The sequence below is a fragment of the Macrobrachium rosenbergii genome, chromosome 27, assembly GCF_040412425.1.
Source record: "Macrobrachium rosenbergii isolate ZJJX-2024 chromosome 27, ASM4041242v1, whole genome shotgun sequence".
NCBI lineage: Eukaryota > Metazoa > Arthropoda > Malacostraca > Decapoda > Palaemonidae > Macrobrachium > Macrobrachium rosenbergii.
The window spans coordinates 4,007,448-4,035,225 of NC_089767.1; the positions used below are offsets into that span (position 1 = coordinate 4,007,448).

The 27,778-nt window shown below is 38.9% G+C and overlaps 1 protein-coding gene across 25 annotated transcripts in view; it reads right to left on the minus strand.

Annotated features, from left to right (window-relative positions):
* Nucleotides 1-27,778, minus strand: part of LOC136853358 (uncharacterized) — a 302,232-nt gene that overhangs the window by 47,140 nt on the left and 227,314 nt on the right. For 15 of the 25 annotated variants that reach the window (XR_010857426.1, XR_010857435.1, XR_010857432.1 and 12 more), the window contains exons 3-6: nucleotides 25,164-25,283; nucleotides 13,817-13,900; nucleotides 11,037-11,137; nucleotides 5,965-6,063 (exon numbers count right to left, since the gene is read on the minus strand). Coding sequence is in view for 10 of the 25 variants with exons in the window: in XM_067128739.1 (XP_066984840.1) it covers nucleotides 5,965-6,063; nucleotides 11,037-11,137; nucleotides 13,817-13,900; nucleotides 25,164-25,283 (404 nt within the window). In the remaining 15 variants the exon portion in view is untranslated. Of the gene's footprint in view, nucleotides 1-2,662; nucleotides 2,772-5,964; nucleotides 6,064-11,036; nucleotides 11,138-13,816; nucleotides 13,901-23,471; nucleotides 23,547-25,163; nucleotides 25,284-27,778 lie in introns of those variants that run through there. The other 10 variants (XR_010857433.1, XR_010857427.1, XM_067128742.1 and 7 more) reach the window with 5 other exon arrangements.

Sequence of the window (27,778 nt, forward strand, 5' to 3'; positions counted from 1 at the left end):
CCGAAGGGTAGTGCCATACCTCATATATGACTTAAGGTCCTTTGCTGCATCCCTTCGGGCCCCTATAACCCCTCATTCCTTTTACTGTGCCTCCTCTTATATATCTTACTTTCCACCCTCTCCTAACAGTTGTTTCATAACTGCTTTGAGGTTTTCCTCCTGTTACACCTTTCAAAACCTATTACTGTCAATTTACGTTTCAGCGCTGAATGACCTCATAGGTCCCGGTGCTTGGTCTTTGGCCTAAATTCTATATTCAATTCAATTCCGCTGGAGCGCATCTATTTCAAACAGGGATACCACAGGGCGGATTTCATCTGAAAGCATACACGTTATAGAAAGTCATTTCAAGAAATAATTGAAAAGGAAATCGGGGACCTCCACCAATGGGCATAATACAGGGAATGACTGACTGCTGCGAGAAAAAATGAAAAACGGATATTTATTCCAGCAAATATAACGACTTTGTTTGTCAGGTCCCCTAAAATATGGATGGTTAGAACAATTACAAAATAATATAAATTTAATATATTATATACTGTATATACACACACGCACACACACACATACATACATTTTATATATATAATATATATATATATATATATATATATATATATATATATATATATATGAGTGTGTGTGTGTGTGTGTGGGTAGTTATGTATATGTGATCTAGGCACTTCAAACATCGTCACATCATTAGTTTTTTAATGTCAGTGCTACGATTAACAGCGACAATGGCATGACCCACAATTCGGTTGTTATGAAAAGCCCTATAAGCTTTATTTAGATCTTATTCAAAACAAGACTACGCTGTTATGAAATCCTCTGGCGATCACTTACACTGGAGGAAATCTCTGCCTCTTAATAGAATTTCGGCAACGTTCGACATTCCACATCAAAACCGGAAAATAAAAGAAATTCATAAAAAATACCGTAATAAAACTCTCTCTCTCTCTCTCTCTTCATGAGGCAGAGGGTCATTTTTCTAAACAGGAAACAAAATAACGCTGGTCAAGCGTTTAATCCAACGGGAAACAAATGTGCACACTGGAGTCCTTTAAAACTATCTGGATATATGAGAATGGCCCGACAACCCGACATCCCCTAAAGTCACGGATAAAATTTGCATAAGCAGCTAAAGGGAATGTTAGGGAGGAAAGGTTAAAGGGAGCCCTGTTCCTTCAACAGAACAAGAAAAGGGAATTAAAGACGATGCTGAATGCCAATACCAGCTGTTCGCAAATTCACTTTCCCATATCAGTTTCGGCGGACGAAAGGAATGAAAGAGATGAAGAGAACGCCTCCAAATTTAGGTGGTTTTGAATAAAAGAAATTTAGAACTGACAGAATAAGTCTATACATACCAACGTTATTATAATAAAAATAGAAAAACAAATAACGGTCAGAGAAAAATTTTGATAACAAAGAATAATCTTTTGTACCAGCAACCATATAAGAAAAAAATTAAGAACCGTAAAAAAATACAAGCAAACAAAAGGTCACAAAACAATGTTGATGATTAAAATAAAAATCTCTCTACCAGCAACAGTGTAAGAACAAAATTCAGAACCACAAACAAAGTGAAATCAAAGGAAATCGGGCCTCCGAACGAAAACACAGACACGAGATACGTGTGTACAAATAAAAGTATTTTCAGGGAAACAGGGAAAACTGCTGAGAGCGCAGGTCTTATCCTGCTCTTGGCTGGCTCAGAGCATTCCAGAGTCAATTGTGATCTCTCAGCACGAGGAAGAAGAAGAAGAAGAAGAGGAAGAAGAAGCCTTGGCATCGTCTCCTGGATTCGAGGAACCATATATAACACCTCTGAACAATCCCGTTTTCTCCACATTCATTCTTTCTCTCAGAATCACAGAATGGAATAGAATGCAGAATTTAGGCCAAAGGCCAAGCCCTGGGACCTATGAGGTCATTCAGAGCTTAAAGGAAATTGAGATTAAGAAGGTATGAAAGGTGTAACAGGAGGAAAACCTCAAAGCAGTTGCACTCTGAAACAACTCTTAGGAGAGGGTGGGAAGTACGATGGAAGAAAGAGAATATGAACGGAGGTACATTACAAGGAATGAAAGATGTTGCAGCTAGGAGCCGAAGGGGCACTGCAAATAACCTCAAGTAATGCCTACAGTGCACCGCATGAGGTGAACAGACGGAACTAACCCTCTACGGAATCTTAGAATCATAACAAATGAAGGTCCTAACTGCGCATGCGTGTATATGACACACTAACGTTAAACGCACTTTAATGTAGACCTAAATTTACCGAAACTCCTGGAGAAAACTGCCAACGATGTCATTCAAATCGTTTTGCCAGAGCCGAACTTGCTTCAAAAATAATACAGTATAATTTTCACTACCTGAATATCGATTTTCTAATGAAGCACAAAGCAGAACTTATAAATTAGGACACAAAATATTCTGGTTAATGAAAGGCAGGAAATAAGGTCGGGTCACTAAACATATTAACAGCCATTCGATAATTATACATTTCCTTTCAATCGTAGAATGACGCCTGTAGGAGTAATTGAAGACATACATATAGCACATACATACAAAAGTGTCTTACGCATAGTCTACGACTGACAAATATTTTCTTGACAAACACTGTAAGCGAATGATCTCATAACGTATGGTTACGTACCGTTCAAAAATCTCAAGAGATAAATATATTGCTGAAGCTGTGAGAATATGTTCAGATGCTACAAAACGAGGTGACCCCAGACTTCCTCAATTCTATAGGAAGTTGCGTTGAACTTGTTCTGATGGCTGCGAAATTCACTAGCGCCTTCAATCACAGACCATCTTTTTCACATTCACGTTAAAGTAGATGAAAGGAGAGGGTCTTCACGGAAGGTGGGACGGCGCTTAATCCCGCTCTTACACAATGGAAGACCGCAGGAAGACTGAATGTGTGTTGTTTCTCAAGTCTGTCTCTCTCTTTCTCTCTCTCTCTCTCTCTCTTTTTCTCTCCTTCGTGGTTCGTTAGCCTGCACGCGGCCTCCGCCCTCATGTGGATTCTTCTAAGTCAACTTTGCCATCACATACACAGAAACTTACTATTACTGCGGCCAAAGTTGACTTCCGTCTGACGAGTGAGTCAACCATCAAGAGGTTTACATAGCTGACTGATTGAGCGAGTCCATCATTCGCGCAAAACTCTTTCAAGAATCGGTTTATATTTAATGGTCAAGAAGTTTGTGCCACTGGTACCACGGTCAAATCCGACTTCGAGAATAACTAATTCATCATTTCATTAGATTCCAAGCACTTTTGACAATCAAAGATCTCCATGGCGCTATGGACTTCGCAAACTCTGCAACTGACTGCATTCGCAAAGATCAAACAAAATGAGGTCATTCTAAAGTTTATCTTTGAAAAAAAAAGAGATGAAATTAAAACCACTCGAGCAGCCTCCGAAGGCAACCAATGACTGGAGGTATTCCCGGGAGTCTGATGACGATAAATTCGGTGGCAGACTGGATGTACAACCCAGTCGACAGCGTCGCTCGACACTTGTAAGGCATCGTCGCTTCCTGGAAAGGCATCGTGGACCTTATGATGCGTGTCCACAAAGGTCATTTGCAGCCGACGCTCTACTTTGATAGTCACAAATCGGTCAAACGCATCTGCGAAATCTCGTAATATTGTTTGGCAAAGATTTCCTGTAGTGACGCAATACGCCAATCAGAATGTAATCCAATACAGCAGGTACGCGAAGGTACAAGTAAATCAACTAAAATAATCTGTTAACTTCCAATCAGAATACAATCCAATACAGCAGGTATGCGAAGGTACAAGTAAATCAACTAAAATAATCTGTTAGCTTCCAATCAGAATACAATTTAATGCAGCAGGTATGCGAAGGTACAAGTAAAACAACTAACATAATCTATGAACTTCTCACAAGTGCCATTCCTAATGTTTCCCATATCCGATCTCAGCCAAGACTATACATAAAAAGAAAGGAAGATCGTATGTTAGAAATTACATTTACACTGCAAAATTAGATGGACAGTCTAAGAAGTGCCTCGTTATAGCTTGTTTCAGATTTTAGCCAACAGGTAATTAAAAGTGTAAAAATAAATCCTTTTATAAATGTCGGTTACAAAATTCGATGCAGCTTTAAAATCCTTTTATTTTACAGTACCGACGATGGTTACTGCTACACAAGACAGACTGTGGTCCTTGACGCTACACAGAAATTATGTAAAAAACAGCAGAACCGTACTTAACGTGTAGACAAATACTCTCACTGAATCTGGTTAGAGACAAGAAAGCTACGGAGCAGTTTGTAGCAACAAAGTTAGAAGACTAACTTACTCATTATTAAAGTCTTCTCTCGACCAAGCCCACGAGAAGAGTACCAGAGCAGATGATCCACTCAGCGCCATTCCGTAAAACCACAATGAATTTTCTTGACGTCTTCTCATTCACAGAACAACATATTCACTTCAGTCTTTTAATTTTCATCTCAACTTCAGCGTTTAAGGATTCAATCTCATTCAAAACAAATGTTCTTTTGTTTTCATACTCTGGCCTTGTGAGTTGCAAGTCAAACAGGGAGTGAACTGAACTTATTACCCGCTTTACAACATGACGCAGAATACTATTATTTTCTTAAGGGGGGGCGGGGGTGGTCGTGCCGTCAGTGCACCTCAAGTGGTGCACTGAAGGCATTACTAAGGGGCATCTGAAGCCTCTCTTCGACAACTTTTTAGCCTTTTACTTCCTTTTTCCAAACTTGCTTTCCTACCTCTCTAACTTTTATTTCTTAAATGTTATTATTATTATTTCTTATTATTATTATTATTTCAGTTGAGTTGAAATTCAAGCTTCCAAAGAATGTTGGTTTCAACCTCCCACCACAGCAGACCCCCAACACTGCAGCAGTAACTGATCACGATACAAAGCCTTTTCTTTCTCTTGTCATTTTCTGGATCTCTTTACCCTGACAGCCTAAATTTCATTCAACCAAATCACAATTCCAACATCGGGAAATGAAGCAAGTTTCAACCCAAGTCTACTCCATCATTCTCGCACGTTCAACTGGCTTCCGTTACAAACATCCTTACGGACCTTCTTGCCTGCCTACGTGAAAGATTTCAACTACAGAACAGTACAGAATACAATTTAGGCAGGAGGCCAAGCGCTGGGACCTCTGAGGTCATTCGGCGCTCAAAGGAAAATTGAGAGTAAAAGGTTACAAGTTTTTCATTAGGAAAACATCGCACTTGCACCAAGAAACAATTGTTAGAAGAGGTTGGAAAGTCAGATGGAAGAAGGACAAAGTGAACGGAGGTACAGTAAAAGGAATGGAAGGGGTTGCAGCTAGGGGCCGAAGGGATGCTGAAACGAAATTTCAAGTAATGCCTACAGTTCACAACATGAGGTGCACTGACGGCGCTAGCCCCCTACTGGTTCAGTTTCTTGTATGTAATATTTATTTTTGAAATGTGATCGGTATTACCTGATCAACAGGTGTAACTTATCATGTTTTTGGTTATATGCAAACACATACACATATACAAGTATATATCGTCTACAAATTTGGGTTTAAAAATACTTTGGGCACTGATTAAAAACTGTTTTTCTCAAAGGCTCATAAAAATAATTTTATGAGTCATTTAGAAATATATACATATATAAATATATATATGTGTGTGTAGATGTATGTATGTGTGTGTATGTATGTATATATATATATATATATATATGTATATACATGTGTGTGTATAGTTTTAAGGTACTCGAATTACGTTTCAACATACTAAGAATATACTGTACAGGATGGACGTTACCTGTTATATTCCTTAATTACATACATACATATATATATATATATATATATATATATATATATATATATATATATATATATATATATATATATATATATATATATATATATAAAACGAAATGACGAATGTCGAGATCAGAACTCACCTTATTGAGTATGGCAGTGGCTAAGATGTCCTCGTAGGTATGAGAATTGAAATCCTCGACGGGAGTTTCCGGGGAGGCAGCGGGCTCGTAACCCTCGACCTGGAACGGCAAGAGCATATATAAGGTTTAGGTCTCTCTCTCTCTCTCTCTCTCTCTCTCTCTTCTCTACTATATATATATTATATATTATATATATATATATATATATATACACACATAAAATATATATATATATATATATATATATATATACATATAAATATATATATATTTGTATATATATACATATTATATGTATATATGTGTATATATCTGTATATATACATATATAAATATACAGTTTATGTATGTGATACTTTTAGTCAGGGTTAATTAATAAAAATGACTGATTCTTTTCGTTAGAACAGTTATATCTTTATGCCATTTAAGAAACAAATAGTTTTGTAATGACAAAATATGATGAAAAGATTCACAAGAATAATTTTATTCTTGAGGTAAAACCAACATTTTGACGTCAGCTTTTCACTGATGATTAATAACTTATTCTTCATTTCACGCTTGACGCCTTCCGACTGAATTCTCAGAACAAAATTCTGATGAATGCTGACATTTCTTAAAACACACTGTCACAGTCTTACCCCAAAGGTGTGAGCAATATAAAAGAATGAGTTTGAACTTCGGTGAAATTTTTCAAGTATTTTTTTTTTACACACACAAGAAAATGAAAGAAATCGACTAAACGGATTTGTGATCCATTAGAAGCAAGAGTAAACTGAATTGAATCGAATATAGAATTTAGGCCCAAGGCCAAGCACTGGGACCTATGAGGTCTTTCAGTGCTGAAACGGAAATTGACAGTAGAAAGGTTTGAAAGGTGTAACAGGAGGAAAACCTCTAAGTTGCGTTACGAATCAATTGTTAGGAGAGGGTGTTATGAAAGGCGGTACAGTAAAAGGAACGAAAGGGGTTGCAGCTAGGGGCCGAAGGGACGCTGCAAAGAACATTAAGTAATGCCTACAGTGCACCGCGTGAGGTGCACTGATGGCACTAGTCCCCCTACGGGATAGAAGCAAGAGACAATTATATGTTCGTATTATTGGTGCCCCATCTAATAGGATTCAGTCAAGGTTAACCAGTCTGATCAATGCCCCCGCCCCCTTACTCCTTCTCTAACTTTCCTCCTAAATAGGAAGTCTAGCCCCCTAAGGAGGATGGTGCCGTCAGTGTAACTCACGTGGCACAATGTAGGTACTACTAAAAGGTTTGAAAGGTGTAACTGGAGGAAAACCTCAAAGCATTTGCACCATGAAACAATTGTTAGGAGAGGCTGGATAGCAAGATGGAAGAAAGATAATATGAATGAAGGCATTCTAGATTCGGGCCAAGCTCCACCTTCCTTCCTCCTCCTCCTCCTCCTCCTCTCCCTTCTTTCAGTCAGCCATGAGCTAAGGGATCAGGGCATTACGATAACGTTAAAGTTTGTCACAATAGTAACGAACTTTGTTTTCGTGACTCCAATGTGCTGTCGAGATCCCTCTTCTTAACCACCATTGCCCCTAGTTGCCCGGGACACGAGCTGGCTACATTAATATTCCTATCTTGTCTTAGAGCAGAACTACAGCCTTGAGGTCTGAGAGAGAGAGAGAGAGAGAGAGAGAGAGAGAGAGAGAGAGAGAGAGAGAGAGAGAGAGAGAGAGAGAGACTTGATCAGTTTAATATTATAACTTTCTACCTTCACGTCTGTTCCCCACTTACGAAATATTGTTTAGATCACCAGAAATGTTGTTGATGTCAATAATACGTTTGTATTCACGTATGCGACTCATCTGATACTTTAGGAAACTGTTTATACGTTCCTTAACCAGTCATGAAAAGGAGGTACGAATCTGGGTAAGGTTTGTTCTGTAACTGATGTGATGAAGATGAGAGTCAAAGACATTCATTGCACGAGAAAAATACCAGGGCGTAGGAGATACTGGTGCAACATTTAACAAGTAATTAGCTTTGACCCACCTGTTCATCCCGTAAGAGCCCAATTATCTTTCCATTGTATAACTCAGCTTCTCTGTCGGATAAAACAGTTGGGTTTTATCAATTTCCCTGAGAGATACAGTGCCGTCAGAAGCACAAAGTCTTTCAAAGAACTTCGAAACACTGTGTCTACATTAATATGTACAGCCAAAGGTATTTCACGGGAAAGTTTGGAGCTTTGAAGTTATTTTGTGCATTGGCAGTTATTTTGTGCATTGGCGACATTTAAAAAAACTGAGGATAGCCCCACAGGTAAATTGAATGATACAACAGTGCTCAGGCATGGATAACTAAAATTCAGTGTCCAGTGTCGAAAACCTCTCTGTGCAGCAAATGATTCCATTTCATTATCTATCCCTTAATGAGAAAGAGGTGATTCGAACGCAAAGTTGAAAAATAAAAAACCACACAGTCAATTTTATGTTCCGCTGGCCCATATAAGGCTTAGAAGCACCTCTGGGACATGTTTAGTTGCTGTTCACTGAATCTAGTTCTGGGCGAAAGATTTTACGTGGGAATATCTTCGTCGGAGCCTCTGGTAATTTCCCATCCCTTACAAGTAAAATTATTTAAATTTGTTAAATATGTTAAATACGACGGATGCTTCAAGATACCAGGGTTATTCTATTGTCACAATAACAACTTCAATTTGCCACTCTCAAGGCTAACGTCTTTTCCAAAAACATCTGCCTTTTTTCTTGAGAACAGATTTCACTTCTTTATTCCGAAAATTCTCATCACCTACGCAAGCGACAGTCATGAATGCATGTTATATCCGGGTAGAAAATGAATAACGCGAGATATTAATTCGAGAAACAAGTGCTGCTTCTCAACTGAGCCTTCTTCAAGTCGTGCTCCCTAATGACTTGAAAAGTGCCATGATTGGAGAAGTAGTAAAAGAGAGACGTCAGAAAATGAGACGTCGAGAGCTATTTAAAGTTCGGAGCTCAAAAGCCCTCCTTTTCCTACACTAAGGAGGACCTCTTTGAGATGAGAGGGACGACGAGTGGGAAGGGGAAGGGGAAAGGGGAGGGTGGGAAGGGGGAAGTGAGGTAAGAATCTTGACATGACGCGTAAAATTGTAAAGAACATGTTGACAATTATGTTGGAGCATGCTCTGCCCCAAGAGAATTGGATAAGATGCACTTTGCGACGGAGATTCAAAAAGATTTTGGTTACTATTCTACAATGAAAGGCAACAACCACGAAGGGATTTATGATAATAATAATAATAAAAATAATAATAAATAATAATAATTCATTCGTTACACAAACGAATGGGTAAAAGAATCTCAGTGCAAATCGTAGGAAAGAAGAAGAAGAATGGGAACATCCCGCGGCCTCCAGAGACGAATCGGACCCTCCACTGACAACGCGTAAAACATTAGAGGGAAAGAGTAGGAAAAAGGTGAGATAGGAAGAAGAGATGAAGACTTACTTCCTCTCTCTCTCTCTCTCTCTCTCTCTCTCTCTCTCTCTCTCTCTCTCTGTACACATGTCACGAAGGGAGGGGACGGCATACCTGTCACTTTTTCTCTCTGCGAAAGAACAAGCGTGAAGGAAGGGAAGGGACGAAGGTGGAAGGAAAACAACGCCCCGGAATATGACTTCACCCTAGTACTACTACTACTACTACTACTGACCCTCCCGCGCGTCTCTCTCTCTCTCTCTCTCTCTGTGTGAGGCACTCTTCCTCAGAGGTTCCTCTCGCATCGAAAAATCTGCCTCGAAAACAGGTGTCTTCACGCGAGGGTCAATTTGTTCTCACGATATCATCTTGACTTCTCAGCTTTCATTGCCTTTCCAGTTCCACAGGGGAACTACAGTATACTATGCCGGAGTGGCTTGGGGGTGGGGGAGGGGAGAAGGGGGGTTTTGGGAGCAGCTGAGGGGCGTGAGTTGTGTCTTTAAAGATGGAGGATATGTTGAAATGACGAAGTTGGATGAACGGGCCGTTTCGTAAGTGAGTTTCTATATTCGAATCCAGTCAATTTCCTTTCGCCCAGTCTGCACTACCAAACATTCCACAGATATGTTACATTATACGTATTATTCAGCACAGTGACATTAGCTTAGTTTCGCTTTGTTTTCATAATTGCTTCCTATAAAACTATCCAAAAGCTGTCTGGAAGACTATACCCAAGGCACACATCAAGACATTTGATATCTTCTATTCAAGTTCTTAAGCTCAGGCCTTTATGGCAAAGATACCAAAATAATCCTCGTGGTGTTTTCTGAAGGCAGCAATGACTCCTCCATCGTTGCCAGATCAACCTTCGATTATTTCTAGAAGCCCAACATGGCGGTTGGTTACAGCTGTTGAGTATACGGAGCTCAGAGACGCTGCTTTGCGAAGTAAATAACCCTTACTACCCCATGACAGCAGGATAATGAATGGGATGGAATGTAGAGTTCAGGCCAAAGGCCAAGCACTGGGACCTATGAGGTCACTCAGCGCTGGAAAGGAAACTGAGAGTAGGTAGGTTTGAAAGGCGTAACAGGAGGGGAAAACCTTTAGAAGTCGCACCATGAAATAATTGTTGGGAGAGGGTGGATAGCAAGATGGAAGAAAGATAATATCAATGGAGGTACTGCAAAAGGAATGAAAGGTAGGATAATGAACACTCGATCACAAACGCGGGAGAAGGTCCTATAAACAGTCAACCGAAAGGCAGATTGTTAACACTAAACGGTGATTCATGACAGCACTGCTTAGCAATTCAAATGAGATGCATCTTTGTTCCGTCTTTTTTCATTTTCTTTATCTTCCATCCAAAAAATAGGATCTTTCCTAGATAGTGACCCCCAAGGGTTTTGACCCGGTATGTACCCACCTTTGCGGCGCGTTTAGTACAAGCCCGCTGGGTGTGACCGTAAAAACACAAACAAAAGACTGCAAATATCATAAAGATAATGACCCCCACGAAATATTAGTCCTAGATAACGACCCCCGAAAACCTTTGGGGGTTACTATCTAGGAAAGGTCCGGAAACACCCACAAATACACAATAAAGTACAGAAAGGCAAAGGGGGCTGCTTACTTTGGCAGGCAGTATCATGGCTTCTTTGATGGCCTGAGTGACGTCTTCGGAGAGCTGGGCGTGGCGGGACGTGGGCAGATCCTCCACAGGCAAAGGGCGATCTGTCAGGAGAGAGAGAGAGAGACGCGAAGGCGTGGGTAAAACAGTGGGCTGAATAGGAAACAAACAAGTAAAACATGCTTCGGCGCAATCGAGCTTTCTGTACAGCGTATAATCAAGGCCACCGAAACTAGATCTATCTTGCGGTGGTCTCGGTACAATGCTGTATGAGCCGCGGCCCATGGAACTTTAACCACGGCCGGGTGGTGGCCTATCCTATACCGTTGCCAGAGCACGATTATGGCTAACTTTAACCTTAAATAAAATAAAAACTACTGAGGCAAGTGGGCTGCAATTTGGTATGTTTGATGATTGGAGGGTGGATGATCAACGTACCGATTTGCAGCCGGACAGACAAAGCCGGCACAATAGTTTTCTTTTACAGAAAACTAAAAAGCTGGTGGAAGAGAGGCTTACTGAAGGGATGATCAAAAACAGATACATGCAATAAAAGACGCAGAAGATGTACATGAAACTAAAAATTATATTTTGAAGAAATTAACGGAGTACAGTATATATGGTAACATTGGTTGAGCATAAGAATGGTGTTCAAACCTACTTTAAAGTACCGCAAATTATCAATCACCACTGTAATGAAAAAAAAAAAAAAAAAAAAAGACGTAGCGAAGTAGTGAGAATTTTGCTTGTCAAATTCTTAAAAGGTCACGCACTGCGCTGAGAGACTGGATAAGACAAGACAACTCTAAAATGCTAGTTAACAGGACAACAGCGCTTGATTTAAGGGAAATTATATCTGATGTACAAGGAAACATGGATCATTTTTAACAGGAAACAACAACATCAACCATAATAATAATGAGAAATAATAACTATCATCATTACTTGGAGAAATGAGCGATAAAGTGGCCATCACCATTCAAGGGCTGTAAAACACGGCTGTAGGCCCCGCAGACAAAACCCACTTATTGTCCCAAGTGTGTCCTTTGCACGAACGGAGTAAAAGGTTTCATGGCAACAAGATATCGCAAGAGGAGGATTATTATGCAAATCAATCGCCGATCGATTCCTGGTACCGAAGAGAGCGAAAGTCGGCTCTGAGAAACAATAGCATTGGGGAGAAAATTCCTCTGACGGCAAAAAAACACAAAACTTGCCCGACTTCTTTACGTACGTCGGTTGTAGGTTTTCTGTTTATTGCCGTTTTTGTGAAAGATATTATACAAGTATTCCAACCTGGCACGTTAACTGGACTTGGAACTGGAATATAGACTTTAGGCCAAAGGCCAGACACTGGGACCTATGAGGTCATTCAGCGCTGAAAGGGAAACTGACAGTGAGAAGGTTCTAAAGGGGTAACAGGAGGAAAACCTCAAAGCAGTTGCACAGTGAAATCATTGTTAGAGAGGGTGGAAAGTCAGACGGAAGAAAGAGAATATGAATGGATGTACAGTTAAAGGAATGAAATGGGTTGCAGCTAGGCCTCACGTCGACTTTAAAATGACATCGAACATTAACAGGAATACGAAACGTTAGAGCTCTAAGAAAATGGATTCTCCTTTCTGAATCATATGATTCATCTCTATACTTAGTCTTCAAAACAGATCACACTCAATAGGAAGCTTCTGAATTTCTCGGCTCACTGCCCGTGACAACAAAACAAGACGGGACCAAACTCTGTTCGTTTATATTCTGGGGAAGATGAGGAAAAAGAACTAAGTTCCAGTTAACCTACTGATGTGAAACTCGACCTAAGTATGAACAATTCAGCTTAGCATGAAGATAGACAAATACAAAAATACATAATGCATGCAGACGATACAAGCTATACAAATTAATGCTCAAGTAAAGAAAGCTTTCAGTAATCTTAGTCTGTGGTTAGTATACATTTAGACTTATGCTGGACCTCTATCTGGCCCAAACTAGACATTCTTAATTCAATGCTTTCATGCAGATTTACATGGCAACATACGACTTAACAATAAAGAAAAGCCTACGCATGACATTCACGAAAAATCAACAACTTCAAGACTATTAATTAAGCATATAAACACAAAATATTACTCACGTCAACTACACTTGGAGTGAAAAATACATCTCTCCTTCTCGACTAGATTTCTTAACTTGAAATGACCACACTCATCCACTCATATACAGTATACATTGCATGACATGTTAAGAAAACATTTATGGTCACTTTTTACCAGGTACATAACGTGATTGTAACAGCCACAATGCCCTTTTAACATTCTCGAATTCTTCGCGTTTTTTTTTTTTTTTTTAGGATAAGCGTATCCAAAAAAGCGCGGAGAATTCGAGAAGTTACGACGGCATTGTGGCTATTACAATTATCTATGTGATTATGATGATTTACGAAAACTTGGCGACAAAACCAAGTACTGGGGGTACTTTCAGTGCCTAAGGCAGCGGCGGGAGGGAGTTGGAGTGGTTGGACAGCAAGCTGGAAGAAAGGAAGTGGGAACGGAGGCAAAGTAAAAGGGTAAGAAGTGGGTGCAGCTAGGGGCCAAAGGGATGCGACAAACTACCTTTCGTAATGCCTACAGTGCACCACGTGAGGTGCGCTGAGGGCACAAGCCCCTTAGGGAATGCATGTATATGCATGTATATGTGCATGTGTATACATGACACGCGCATATATACTCACAAAAACACACACACGCTCACGTACACATATAATTTCAAGAAAAGTCCTTAGAACTTACCGAGTATTGACATTTGCAGTGAGTATGAAAGTCTTCCTACATCGTAGCTGAGGACCCCGTGATGCTTCCTGAAGATGTTCTGGCCTGCAACATGCAAAAAAACAGCGACTACTACATGCAGAGGAAACATTCATCGTGCAATTTAAGTCAACTTTAATTGGGAAGGGCAGGTCGCCAGCCATGACAAAAGGTAGTAAATGAATGTGGTGTTTATTCGACGTTACGAACGAGGAGGTCTTCATTATTGGAAATGGGAAGATGTACATTCGTATGTGTGTTGTGAACAAGTGGACAGATACCTCTAAATGTCGTCAACATGCGGCTGAGAGAGAGAGAGAGAGAGAGAGAGAGAGAGAGAGAGAGAGAGAGAGAGAGAGAGATTAAATCTACTTATAAATTTAATTTCTATTGAAGTCAATGACACTGTTTGCAGATACTGTCTTCTTAGCAAGACTTTGAATCAGTCTGTACTTCTGTTTCTCTTCTGACAAGCTTCTCAGGAATAAGGAAAAATTATTGGCTAGTCGACAGACTGTTTCTCCACCTCTCTCGGTGGCGTCATCAGGACTGGATTTTAAATCGACTTACAAGGATTTTATTAAGCGAACCACCCGCGATGCAATAAAGACTTTAGCTTAGATCTAAAAAATCACCAGAGTGGTGAAGCAGTTGAATAACAAAAGTGACGACAGTATTTTAAACTGACAATTAGCGTGCCTCTCATTCCTACCATGTATGCAGGATTTTCAACTGGTATCAAAATAAATGATCGAAAGTTTCGCTCGTACGTCTCGGTGATTCTGATTCTCTTTGTTCATATTCTTCTTCTGTAGTACCATCACTAACTCCTTTTCAAGGGTTTTCAAATCTTCCCACCACTAATTCATTCCTAATGATTTCCAATTCTTTCCATCACTAATTCCTTTCCAAGGGTTTTTCATTCTTCCCATCACTAACTCCTTTTCAAGGATTTTCAAATCTTCCCATCACTAATTCATCCCCAATGATTTCCAACTCTTTCCATCACCAATTCCTTTCCAAGGATTTTTCATTCTTCCTATCACTAACTCCTTTCCTAGGATCTTTAAATCTTCCCATCACTACTTCCTTACTAAGGATTTTCGACTCTATAACCACTCACTCTTTTGCTGGGATTTTTAATTTTTCCCATCACTAATTCCTTTCCATGGATTTTTAAACCTTAACCACTAACTCCTTTTCAAGGATTTTTAAATCTTCCCATCACTAATTCCTTTCCAATGATTTTTAAATCTTCCCACCACTAACGCCTTTTCAAGGATTTTTAAATCTTCCCATCACTAACTCCTTTCCAATGATTTTTAAATCTTCCCACCACTAACTCCATTTCAAGGATTTTTAAATCTTCCCATCATCACTAATTCCTTTCCAAGGGTTTTCAACTCTTCCCATCACTCACTCCCGGCCTCGGCCTCACCCCGTCAATCAATTCCAGACCCTCCAACCTCCCTTTTATGACGTCAACTCTCTCTCTCTCTCGCCGCCATCATCAACATTACCACAATCCACATTATCATCCGAATCTCACATCGCCTCCTCCATATTCAAGGCATCGACGGAAGGAGAGGAGGAAAATGGAGAAAATGAAAATGGTCCAAGATTCGTCTCGGCCGACGGGTCCTTTTGGAGGGATGGAAGATGATCAAACGTGTCTTGTTTTGGTTCACTTTACCGGAGAAGATATTGCCCTCTGGGATGGGGAGATTGCTGGCTAATGGTCATATAGGGAAGGGAAGGAGGGATTGGGGGAGGGGGTATCAAGAACAGAGGTACATATGATAGGTAGGACGAAGAATGTGCTGTATACATTGGCTGGGAAGCTCAAACTGAAACATAACAAATGCGTTTCAAAATTCAGTTATATCAGATGGGTTTGGGCATCGAAGAAAGAAATGAGGTCTACAAATATTCATAATAATAATAATAATAATAATAATAATAATAATAAATATATATATATATATATATATATATATATATATATATATATATATATATATATATATATAAATAAAGACAAAATCCACGAAGGAAAGAGAGACACTGGAGTGCTGCGAGGCCTTTCGACTGTCGTCTGCTAAGTAAAGGACGACAGTCGAAAGGCCTCATGGATTTTGTCTTTATTTATATTCATCACTTTCATAATTTCGTGATTCATATATATATATATATTCCATAATATATATATATATTCAGTTACATATATGTATATATATATATATATATATATATATATATATATATATATATATATATATATATATATATATATATAATCTCCACAAAGAGATTCCGCCATAGAGGAGATAACTACAAAAGGTGACCCTCATTAGTTTAAAGGCAGCGTTCCTTACCAAGCATTACCGGCAAGGAAGGTGCCCTCCAAAGGTCCTTACCTTATATCCAATTACTTCCAGCGTGTCGTCGGCATTGCCTGACACCCCAGACTAACAATTCAATCAGGCAGGAGGCTGCCTCTCTACAGGTTAATTACGAAGATCTTTCCCGCTAGTTTCATGAGATATATCGGTTTTAAGGGAGGGTAAGTATCTACTCGATCTATTTTTGTGTGTGTAACGAAGAGGTAATTGATGTACTTGGAACGGAGTATTAAAAAATATATATATATTACAAATAATTACAGGACTCGGAGAGGAACCGCGCTCTGCACGAGAAAGAAATGCAACAACGAAAAATGGCATTTAATCAGTAAGGCGTACGTGAGTGGGTACAAAAAAGAAAGGTGGGAACGGGAAAGACAATAAAACTGCCGCATAGTGAAAGTCATAAAACAGGTACGACACGAAAGTGCAGAAGAGGCAATTCTTTTCAATCTAACTTGAAGGAAAAATAAACTGACGTTGAGTGCGCTTTCTGCTATCTGCAAATGTTCAGCAACATTAAAATCTTCTGGAGAGAGAGAGAGAGAGAGAGAGAGAGAGAGAGAGAGAGAGAGAGAGAGAGAGAGAGAGAGAGAGAGTAAAGTCAAGTACGTTTTTTGCTATCTGCAAATATTGAGCAACATTAAAATCAACTGAAGAGAGAGAGAGAGAGAGAGAGAGAGAGAGAGAGAGCGTGGCCATTAAGGCGGAACGCACGTAAAGGCGAAGACTGTATTTTTGTGTGCTAAAGGTTACACAGACAACGTTCATAACCGTAAGTAAAGGTTAAGGCAAAGTTAAAAGACAAGAAGGGCTTTCGAAAGGGAAAAATACCTGGAAATTAAATATCAGGCCAGAAATAATGAAAATTAGAGAGGATTATTAGTTGAAAATCAGAGAGGATTATCAGTTAAAATGAGAGAGGATTATGATTTGAAATTTAGAGAGGATTATTAGTTGAAAATGAGAGAGGATTATTATTTGAAAATTAGAGAGGATTATTAGTTGAAAATAAGAGAGGATTACTAATTGAAAATTAGAGAGGATTATTATTTGAAAATTAGAGAAGATTATTATTTGAAAATTAGAGAGGATTATTATTTGAAAATTAGAGAGGATTATTCTATAAAACTTAGAGAGAATTATTGTTTGAAAATAAGAGAGGATTATTATTTGAAAATTAGAGAGGATTATCATTTGAAACTTAGAGAGGATTAGTATTTGAAAATCAGAGATGATTATTATTTGAAAATTAGAGAAGATGATTATTTGTTAATTAGAGATGATTATCATTTGAAAATTAGAGACGATTATCATTTGAAAATTAAAGAGGATTATCATTTGAAAATTAGAGAGGATGATATTTGTTAATTAGAGAGGATTATCATTGAAAAAATAGAGAGGATTATCATTTGAAAATTAGAGAGGATTATGATTTGTTAATCTTGGTCTCATTCCAAGTAGAAGTTAAGTATCCCTTAGTTTTACCAGACCACTGAGCTGATTAACAGCTCTCCTAGAGAGGGCTGGCCCGAAGGATTAGACTTATTTTACGTGGCTAAGAACCAATTGGTTACTTAAAGTAAACGGGTAGAGTACCCTACGTATATAATTCGACCGATGAAAGAAACAAAGACGGAAATAACATGAACAGAATAGAACAGAATATAGGATTTAGACCAAAGGCCAAGCGCTGGGACCTCTGAGGTCATTCAGCGCTGAAACTGAAATTGACAGCAAGAAAGGTCTGAAAGGTGCAACAGGAGGAAAACCTCAAAGCAGTTGCACTATGAATCAACTGTTAGGAGAGGGTGGAAACTAAGACAGAAGAACGAGAATATGAACGGAAGTACAGTAAAAGAAATGAAAGAGGTTGCAGTTAGGGGCCGAAGAAACGCTGCAAAGACCCTTAAGCAATGCCTACAGTGCGCCACGTGAGGTACACTGACGGCAATACCCTCCTGCGGGGGAAAATAAAATTAAAGAAAATATCCAGTATTTACTCCCGAGAGAAAATGGTTATCATGAGGGGGCGGGGGTCAAACTGCCCTAACCACCGTGCGTACAGAAACATCATTAAGCGAATGTGTAAACAATAAATGTCCGTACAATCAATCTTTTCAATCGTTTATGAACATAAAGCGATTTTATTTCTTACCTTCACTCAAATGCACGCGTTCTACTCCAGACAAAATAAAATGGCCTATTAGGGAAATGCACAAGATATCATTATCATTTCCTCCCGTAAGACGAATGCGTTGATCTGTCGTGGCAGAGAGAGAGAGAGAGAGAGAGAGAGAGAGAGAGAGAGAGAGAATTATCGAAATAAGTCTGGCATAAGCACGTCTAACACTGACAGCCAAAAAGCACATTCTAATACCACAGCTGTCTGAAAGAAATTTTAACTGTGTATGTACTTTCTATCCGCAGTTTGAGGAAGGGGGTAACATTCTTTTTTGTTTTGTTTATCTCTTTCTCTCGAGGTAAACACCATTTCCAGTCATCTCAAAAGAAAGTTAAACGTTCGTGCTCTCACAGCGACATATTGCGATGCGACACAATAAAACTTACATAATGAGATGTTACGTTAATTGCACCAGACTATTTACGACGATTCAAGTCATTTTGAGGTTCCTCGATACATACGAATAATGACGAGTATCGAGTGTTAACAAATACACGGATCATTCGCAGAACAGGAACCGAGAAGGGCAAAAAGAGTGCAGGTTCTAGGGGAGACCTCGTGACAATGGCGTCTTGCTGTCAACAGCTCGCCTCTTCAGCTGATGAATGTCATGTAATTCTCGAAATACAGTACAATGGAGACTGAGGTTACAGTACAATTCGAATATTTAGAATGAATGCCATGCTTATGTTTCTAAAGCGCAAAATATACAGTATATATATACTGTATCTATACATACCGAGTTGGAGGGAAAATAAAATTAGAAATTAAGAAAGCCGCCGTTGATTCGACGAACAGCAGCCCAGGGATGGACAAATTGCACGAACTGCTTGTCAATGATATTTTTAGACAATTGGTTTTGAAACAGTTGCATGACAGTTTTATGTTTATGCACTGTTGCCACACAGGTGACTTTGTAACCACTAATGACTTTTTGTATCACTTGACCCTGAGGAGGTGTGGGAACAGGAAAGCGCTTGGTCAGCCTATTTTAATCCTTCCTCCGGCTCAGTGACAATATTTGTGTGTGTGTGTGTGTGTGTGTGTGTGTGTGTGTGTGTGTGTGTGTGTGTGTGTGTGTGTGTGTATGTACAGTATGTATGTATGTGTATGTGTTTTACAGTAAGACTGTGAAACCAGGGATTTCGGGAAATTCGTGAAATCACCAATTCACTTCGAGACAGTAAGGCTGTGAAACTAGAGATATCACGAAAATCCCTGAAATTATCAGGAAATTCGTGAAATCACCAGTTCACTTACGGACATTTGATCCCCGAGGGCTAGTACTTAAAAAAAGCGTAGACGAATCACTGTTTCGCCGTGTTTAGTACTAGCCACTCGGGGATCAAATGTCCCTTAGTAAATTGGTGATTTAAAGAATTCACTAAAAATTTCAGGGATTTCATGAAATCCCTGGTTTCACAATCTTACTGTATCATATATATGTTAGAGGCAGATAGCGAAACAAGGCATTTCACGAACTGACTGAAATTTCACGCAGATAGCGAAATGCGCTCAGGAACATTTGATCTCCCGTGTTTAGTACTAGCCCCAACGGGGATAAAATGTACCTAAGTGAATTGGTGATTTCAAGAATTCCCTAAAAATTTCAGGGATTTCGTAAAATCCCTGGTTTCACAATCTTACTGTGTCATATACACACACACACACACACACACACACACACATATATATATATATATATATATATATATATATATATATATATATATATATATATATATATGATTATAACCACTTTTGTACGTGATTCATTTATCACACATTGCCACAGGTGAAAAATAAGATACAGGTGTAGGTCCTGACCAGTTTCGACTTTATTTTCAAGCCACTGACGAATGACTTGAAAATAAAGTCGAAACGGGTCAGGACCTTATTTATCACCTGTGGTAATAATGATATGTATGTATATATATATATATATATATATATATATATATATATATATATATATATATATATATATATATATATATATATATATATATGTGTATAAAATCTCTAAGGGATATAAAAACGTCCCAACCACGCAAAAAGAACAGGGACGTAGATGAATTTATCTACTCCCGGACAAGAAACAGACGCATGTTTTTGGTCGCCGCAGAAACCAGGAAGTGACATGGCTCTTATCGTCAAACAAAGCAGAAGTACTACTGCTTCGTACGCGCACCATGACTGCTGGAACAGCCGTGGCTGAAACAAGAGAAGTAAAAACCGAATCGGAAAAACTTCCGCAGCCACGGAACTGCCGAACCCGTTAGGGGAGGGAATTCCTTCCTGGGTGGAAGTTGGAACTTCCGCAATCTCCCCTTTTTCGAAATTCCCGAATTTCGTTGACTGCGCCTCGTTCGGGTTTGAAGAGGGAATTTAGATGGAACGGAATACAGAATTTTGGCCACAGGCCAAGCGCTCGCACCTGGGAGGTCATTCAGCGCTGGAACGGAAACTGAGAGTAAAAAAGGCCTGAAAGGTTTAACAGGAGGAAAATGTCGCAGTTGCTCTATAAATCAATTGTTTGGAGAGGGTGGAAAGGACGGAGGTACAGTAAAAGGAATGAAAGGGGTTGCAGCTAGGGGCTGAAGGGACGCTGCAAGGAACCTCGAGCAATGCCTACAGTGCACCGCATGAGGTGTACTGACGGCACTATCGCCCCTACGAGGAAACAGGGGAGTTGGATGTTCATCTTTTTCCGTCTGTCTGTGACTCGGACCGTCCTCCATTCAGCTGAAAACATCAGTATCTTCGACTGGCCTTGGGAAAAGACTTGTATTGCTTCTCTCCTTCCAGACGACCGCTGCCCTTCATTCTTGAAGACAAGTTTGGTTATTGCCTCTTTTGAAAAGGCTCTCTATCTTTATTCTTTCAAAACCTGTGTTTTGATTTATCTGAACCAATGGTTTTTTGGAAAGTTTCACCTTTATTCCAAGTTTTAAAAAACCAAACGTATCTGAGACTATTTGCTATCATTTTCTGGAACATAATTTTCTTCACACAAGCTTACACCATTTTTCATTAGTCAGACAATTTCCTAAATTTAAACCCAACACTCTTCACGAAAATAAGATGGGTCATTGAATACTCCGCTTATCACGTGGAACCAGTCAAGCATTTAATTTATCTCGGTTTGAGAACGAAATGCATTATATTATTTTTATCTATAGCTGCATCTTAAGATTCAAATTAAGACTGAAAAATCATTTACTAGTGTTAATTCTACAAATAACTGACAACAATATGAACATAATACCTGTCAACAGATTAGTAAAACGAAAATGATATGCAAACAAACATTTTAAAGCGGTCCATGCAAAAGCGGATTCCAAAAACTATGGTTAATTCCACATCGCTTTCATTATTAGTTTTTTTTTTTTTGTAAATATGGCCGTGTTATCCATCTTCAATCAGCCAGTCACACTTAAATAAACTGATGGAATTTAAAGGACACAAAAGACTGCCCAGATGACTTCATCATTGTATTGCTAACACCAGTAAACAGAAAATTGGAGGATAACAAACATCATGCTTATATTAAAAGATTATTTTGTAGTCACTGCAGATAAGAGCCTAAAGTACTGTGCGAATGAATGAATATAGGATTTAGGCCAAAGGCCAATCGCTGGGACCTATAAGGTCATTCAGAGCTGAAACGGAAATTGGCAGCAAAAACGCTTAAAAGTGTAACAGGAGAGGGTAGAAAGTCAGATGGAAGAAGAGAATATGAACGGACGTACAGTAAAAGGAATGAAACGGGTTTCAGCTAGGGGCCCAAGGGACGCTGCAAATAACCTTAAGCAATACCTACAGTGCACCGCATGAGGCGCACTGGTGACACTACCCCCATACGGGACTAAAACGCTGTAACACCAGCACCTCTTCATCGCTCCCTTCAGGAGCGAAGGAGCACCTACCCCATTCAGGAGGAAGAGGAAGGAACTGGTGGGCGTGGAGGGGTGAGGAAACCAATGATGGACCTACAAAACTGGCAGTTTTGCGTTCCCACCGTGGGACAGGGCGCCAGGTCGCTAAGAACCGCCGAAAAACTACACGCCCACGCGCTTCCCAGGGGAAGAAGAGGCGCGTCCCGCCCACTGAACTCACCTCGCCTCTACTACGAAGCCATTACTTACTAACCTACTTCCACGCCCAAGAGGAAAAACAGGTGGTGGCGGTGCTAATCGGAAGTCATGCTGTGGGCGCAGGTGCGTCGCGGTTAGAGCTGGTGTGCAGTGTTGGTGAGGTCGCTCTCCGTGTTATAGCACTGCTATGCAAATCACACGTCACTGGATTGGGTGTTATTACGTGTTATTGACGTGATGCGCGAGGATTTCATTTAGGTCGGATCTGACATGAATTAGAAATCAATATTCCTCTCAGTGCTTTTCACTAACCTTCTCGTTCGCAGTAAGAAAACATACGCACATATTATTATTATTATATTCAGGAGATGAACCCTGTTCATTTGGAACAAGCCCACCACAGCGGGGGCCATTGACTTGAAATTCAAGCTTCCAAAAGAATATGGTGTTCATTAGAAAGAAGTAAGAGGAGGTGAAGGGAAATACAGAAAGAGGAGAACACTTATTAAAAAAGAAAAAATGAATTAATAAATCAATAAATGGATGAAATGTATTACAATGCAGGGAGAATAGTATTAGGGTAGTGATGCACTGCGTGTGAATTGCATATGAATTCAAGTGCATTGCATATGAATTAAGAGCAACATTTTCCTACAAGGGATGCAATATTTACCCAATAAGCAAACAGAAAGTCTACACATGCTATGTAATACCATTACCTTGACAGAGAGAGAGAGAGAGAGAGAGAGAGAGAGAGAGAGAGAGAGAGAGAGAGAGAGAGAGAGAGAGAGAGAGCTATACTTTTGATCCTCTTCAAATGCGAACTAATTCCATGATGAAAAGGAGAACGATCAACTAACTGAGAGAGAGAGAGAGAGAGAGAGAGAGAGAGAGAGAGAGAGAGAGAGAGAGAGAGAGAGAGAGAGAGTTTATCTTTATCCGCGGCTGCTTACCGTGGCAAAAGCAGTAATAGTAAAGGAGCAGGTCCCATTTATTGTGTTCCGAGATCTTACTTAGGTCCAAAGTGGCTGCTTGCAAGAGAAAACGGTATTAGTGGTTAATAATGATTGTCATCAGTGGCTTTTAATGGTAGGGAGTTGAAGGATTGCAATTAGAGAACATGTCGATTAGAAACCACCTCCAGGGATTAAGCAGACGAACACACACACACACACACACACATCACAGACGCACACTTTCAAAGCATATCTAAAGACCCGTCAAAAATTTATAATGTTTCTCTAACTTTTTACACAAAGGCATAAGTTGTGCTAATCTACCTAAGGTTTAATACGAAAATATTTTGGTCTAGGGACCAAAGGAAAGCAACTTATATACTAAAAATAAAAATGAAGAATGAATTATATCATGATCTACTAGAAAATTAGTGCTGTACCTACACTAATTCTGTTACCTACTGTGTGTGAAGAATAATTCTGCTCGTCAGAATTCACGGTTTGGAAATATGAAAACGTAAACAGTCACTGAACTCCATCAGACTGCAATATATATATGAGCGCCACAGGTTGGAACGGCAATAATAATAATAATAATAATAATAATAATAATAATAATAATAATAATAATAATAATAATAATAATAATAATTTTTCAGACAATACGGCATAAACTATTAATAATAATAATAATAATAATAATAATAATAATAATATAATATAATAATAATAATGATGATTTTTTCAGTGAATAGGGAATAAACCAATAATAATCATTATAATAATAATAATAATAATAATAATAATAATAATAATAATAAATGTTTTTAGTTAATATGGCATGAACTAATAATAATAATAATAATAATAATAATAATAATAATAATAATAATAATAATAATAATAATAGTGTTTTCAGCGAATGAGGCAGCACATTGCTTATCACAAACTAATTTCAAGCCAGGGGACGCACCGACCGCTGAACTCAGTTCCGAAAAAAAAAAAAAAAAAAAAAAAAAATTGTTCTCTTTCAGAAACGTCTTCTGATACGGTGAGTGAATCAAGAAGTCACTTCCGGCGGAAGTTTCCCGATTGGCCGAATCAAACCGACGAAGAAGATCGGTGGCGAAACGCGTTCCGAATTCTTCCTTTAATGTCGAATTCCGTAACTGGGTCTTCGCTGACGGAATGTCTGTCAAGGCTTTGCACTTCTGTTCACAAAAATGTTAAATTACCACTTTTTTTTTTTTTTTTGAAGGTTTAATGACAACTATAGCGAGAATGAACATATTTTCTCTCTCGTAAGATAGCTTTGGAATATTATAAAGTTAAAAAATAAATCAGTCCATACTTCACGTACAGTAGATTGCATAGATACTACCAATAAAATAAAATGACAGGCTGAGTGGGAAACACACATAAAATTTTATATACATAAACCAATCCTCTTAAAAACCCCCATGCAATCTCCTCAGCAATCTTTCCACGAAGCATTACGGTAATCCACCCTTACGTGCTTTAGTAGAACCCGCACAAGCGCACTAGTAACTATGTAAACCTTCCCACTTTCCTACCGGCCTAGTACCCCCACCCGCCAACCACACACTCACACACACACACACACACCCGATAGCTTCCTTACTCTACCAAACAGGATTTGATAAGCACAGCTGCGACCCGAGAACTCACGGTGAGAGGTGGAAAGGTTGGCCTCGGCAGTGACTTGGTCCAGTGGGCTTCCCACCTGATTCTCGACGAGGGCTTCAATGTGGCTGCGCACACTTGCCTCCACCTCCTTCAGGTGGGATTCTGGAAGGCAGGAAGAGGAATCGTCGGGTTAAATAAGGCAGAAAGGGTTCGGCAAGGTAGAGGGGTAGACGAGTTGGTGACGTGAGAAGAAATGAAGGGACTGAAGAACTTAATCTGTTCTATATATATATATATATATATATATATATATATATATATATATATATATATATATATATATAATATATATATATATACTCGTATATATATATAATGCTGCGATGCAAATCGTAACATGTTACATTACTAACAAGAACGTAACAACACTATAATGTTAGGCGAAATAAATAAAAATAATATATATGTATCAATAATGACAACCAGTATCGAAATCAGTTTCTATTCTGGCAAATGAAACAATATATATATATATATATATATATATATATATATATATATATATATATATATATATATATATATATATATATAGTATATATATATATATGTGTGTGTGTGTTTGTCTGTATATATACTATATATATATATATATATATATATATATATATATATATATATATATATATATATATATATATATATATATATATATATATATATATATATATATATGCACATACATTAATATACATGTATGCAAGTTTGTGTGTACGTGTGGGCGTACGAAAACGGTAGTTACCTCAATGATGTGACGCAAATGCACCGAACGACTGTTAAAAGATGTGACACGACCATAAAGTAATAAATTATAACTATAAAACACACAGTGTCATGAAGTCCCCACGCAATGAGTTACTGCTAAATAAAATGAAGGAATCAACCAAATACATATAAGAAAAACAAAATCAAAGGTCTTCTTTTTTTTCTCTCGAGTCCTCAGGTTGAATTCGAAAATATGATGCGGAACTCCATAACACTGCTATTGAAAATGATATCATTATAATAATAACAAGTAAATGGCTGAGCAACAACAAATGAATTTTAATGGCTTTAAGTAAGAACCAAACGTTCTACGAATCCATATAAGGTTAGTTTCACAGGTGAGCTTAAGAGAATAACAGCGCACATACACACACACACACACAGAGAGAGAGAGAGAGAGAGAGAGAGAGAGAGAGAGAGAGAGAGAGAGAGAGAGAGAGAGTTACAAGGATTAGGATGTCTCAAAGACTTATTATTCCATCCGAGGAGGCATCATGTGTTCACTTATCACTAGAAGCGGGTTTTGCTGTTCATTCACAGTGCTCTGATGATTTTGTCTAGCTTTCTTTTAACCTCTTCCGCACTGTTGCCGTTTACAACCTCTGAGAGAGAGAGAGAGAGAGAGAGAGAGAGAGAGAGAGAGAGAGAGAGAGAGAGAGAGAGAGAGAGAGAGAATTTTTCAGTCTCCTCTCTTCCACCCATAAGGTCACAGTGACTTGGGGAAAAGACGAGGCACCGATGAACCTACAGAAATGAAACGTGACTTCCAGTATCTGTTCTTTTAGAGAGAAGTGACTTGAATTAACCTGACATTTTCCTTTAACCTTTCCTTTATTTTTGGTTTTCTGTGAAACTATCGTGGCGGTTTTGTCTGTCCGTCCGCGCTTTTTCTGTCCGCCGTCAGATCTTAAAACCTACTAAGGCTAGAGGGCTGCAAATTGGTATGTTGATCATCCACCCTCCAGTCATCAGACACACCAATTTGCAGCCCCTTAGCCTCAGTATTTTTTATTTTATTTAAGGTTAAAGTTAGCCACGATCGTCCTTCTAGCATAGGCCACCACTGGGCCGTGATTAAAGTTTCATGGGACGCGGCTCATACAGCATTATACGGAGACCACCGAAAGATAGATCTATTTCCGGTGGCCTTGATTATACGCTGCAGCGGCTGTACAGAAAACTCCATTTTTAACTTGTTTCTGGTTGTACCAGTGTCTGTCTCGCTGACAGGAAATACTTCTGTTAACCGTTTAATAAATTTTTACCCAAATCCCTGTAATTTACACGGAGTTCTGAGAGTCACTCACTTCACGAAAATGTTTTTAAAATATACCCAGGCAAAACAACTTGCAACTGAATCCACGGAAAATCAACCATATTAGATATTGTATGCGGCTGAATCTTCTCTCTCTCTCTCTCTCTCTCTCTCTCTCTCTCTCTCTCTCTCTCTCTCTCTCTCTCTTTATAATGCATTACTTCAAATCATAGCAGGTAAAACACGTTCGTTCAGTCTCGTAAACTTTCACGCTCGCTTTTATCGTCGATTCATTCCTCTCAAAGACGGAGACTGTTTCATCTAAGGGAACACCAATCTCGAGAGGCACCATCACTTCCACAAGATATTACTCGACCTTTCCACGCTATTTTATTTTCAAGATTACAGACCCGAAGAGATTCATTCACAAAACATCCACATAACACACATCTATAGGGTACACGAACACTCACAAACACATACGCACCAGGTAACAAGTCTGCTCATTTGTGCAGAAGGAAGGGGCGCTTTCTCCCACGCAGTTTTAATTTCAAGATGAATGGGTTGGAAAGATTAA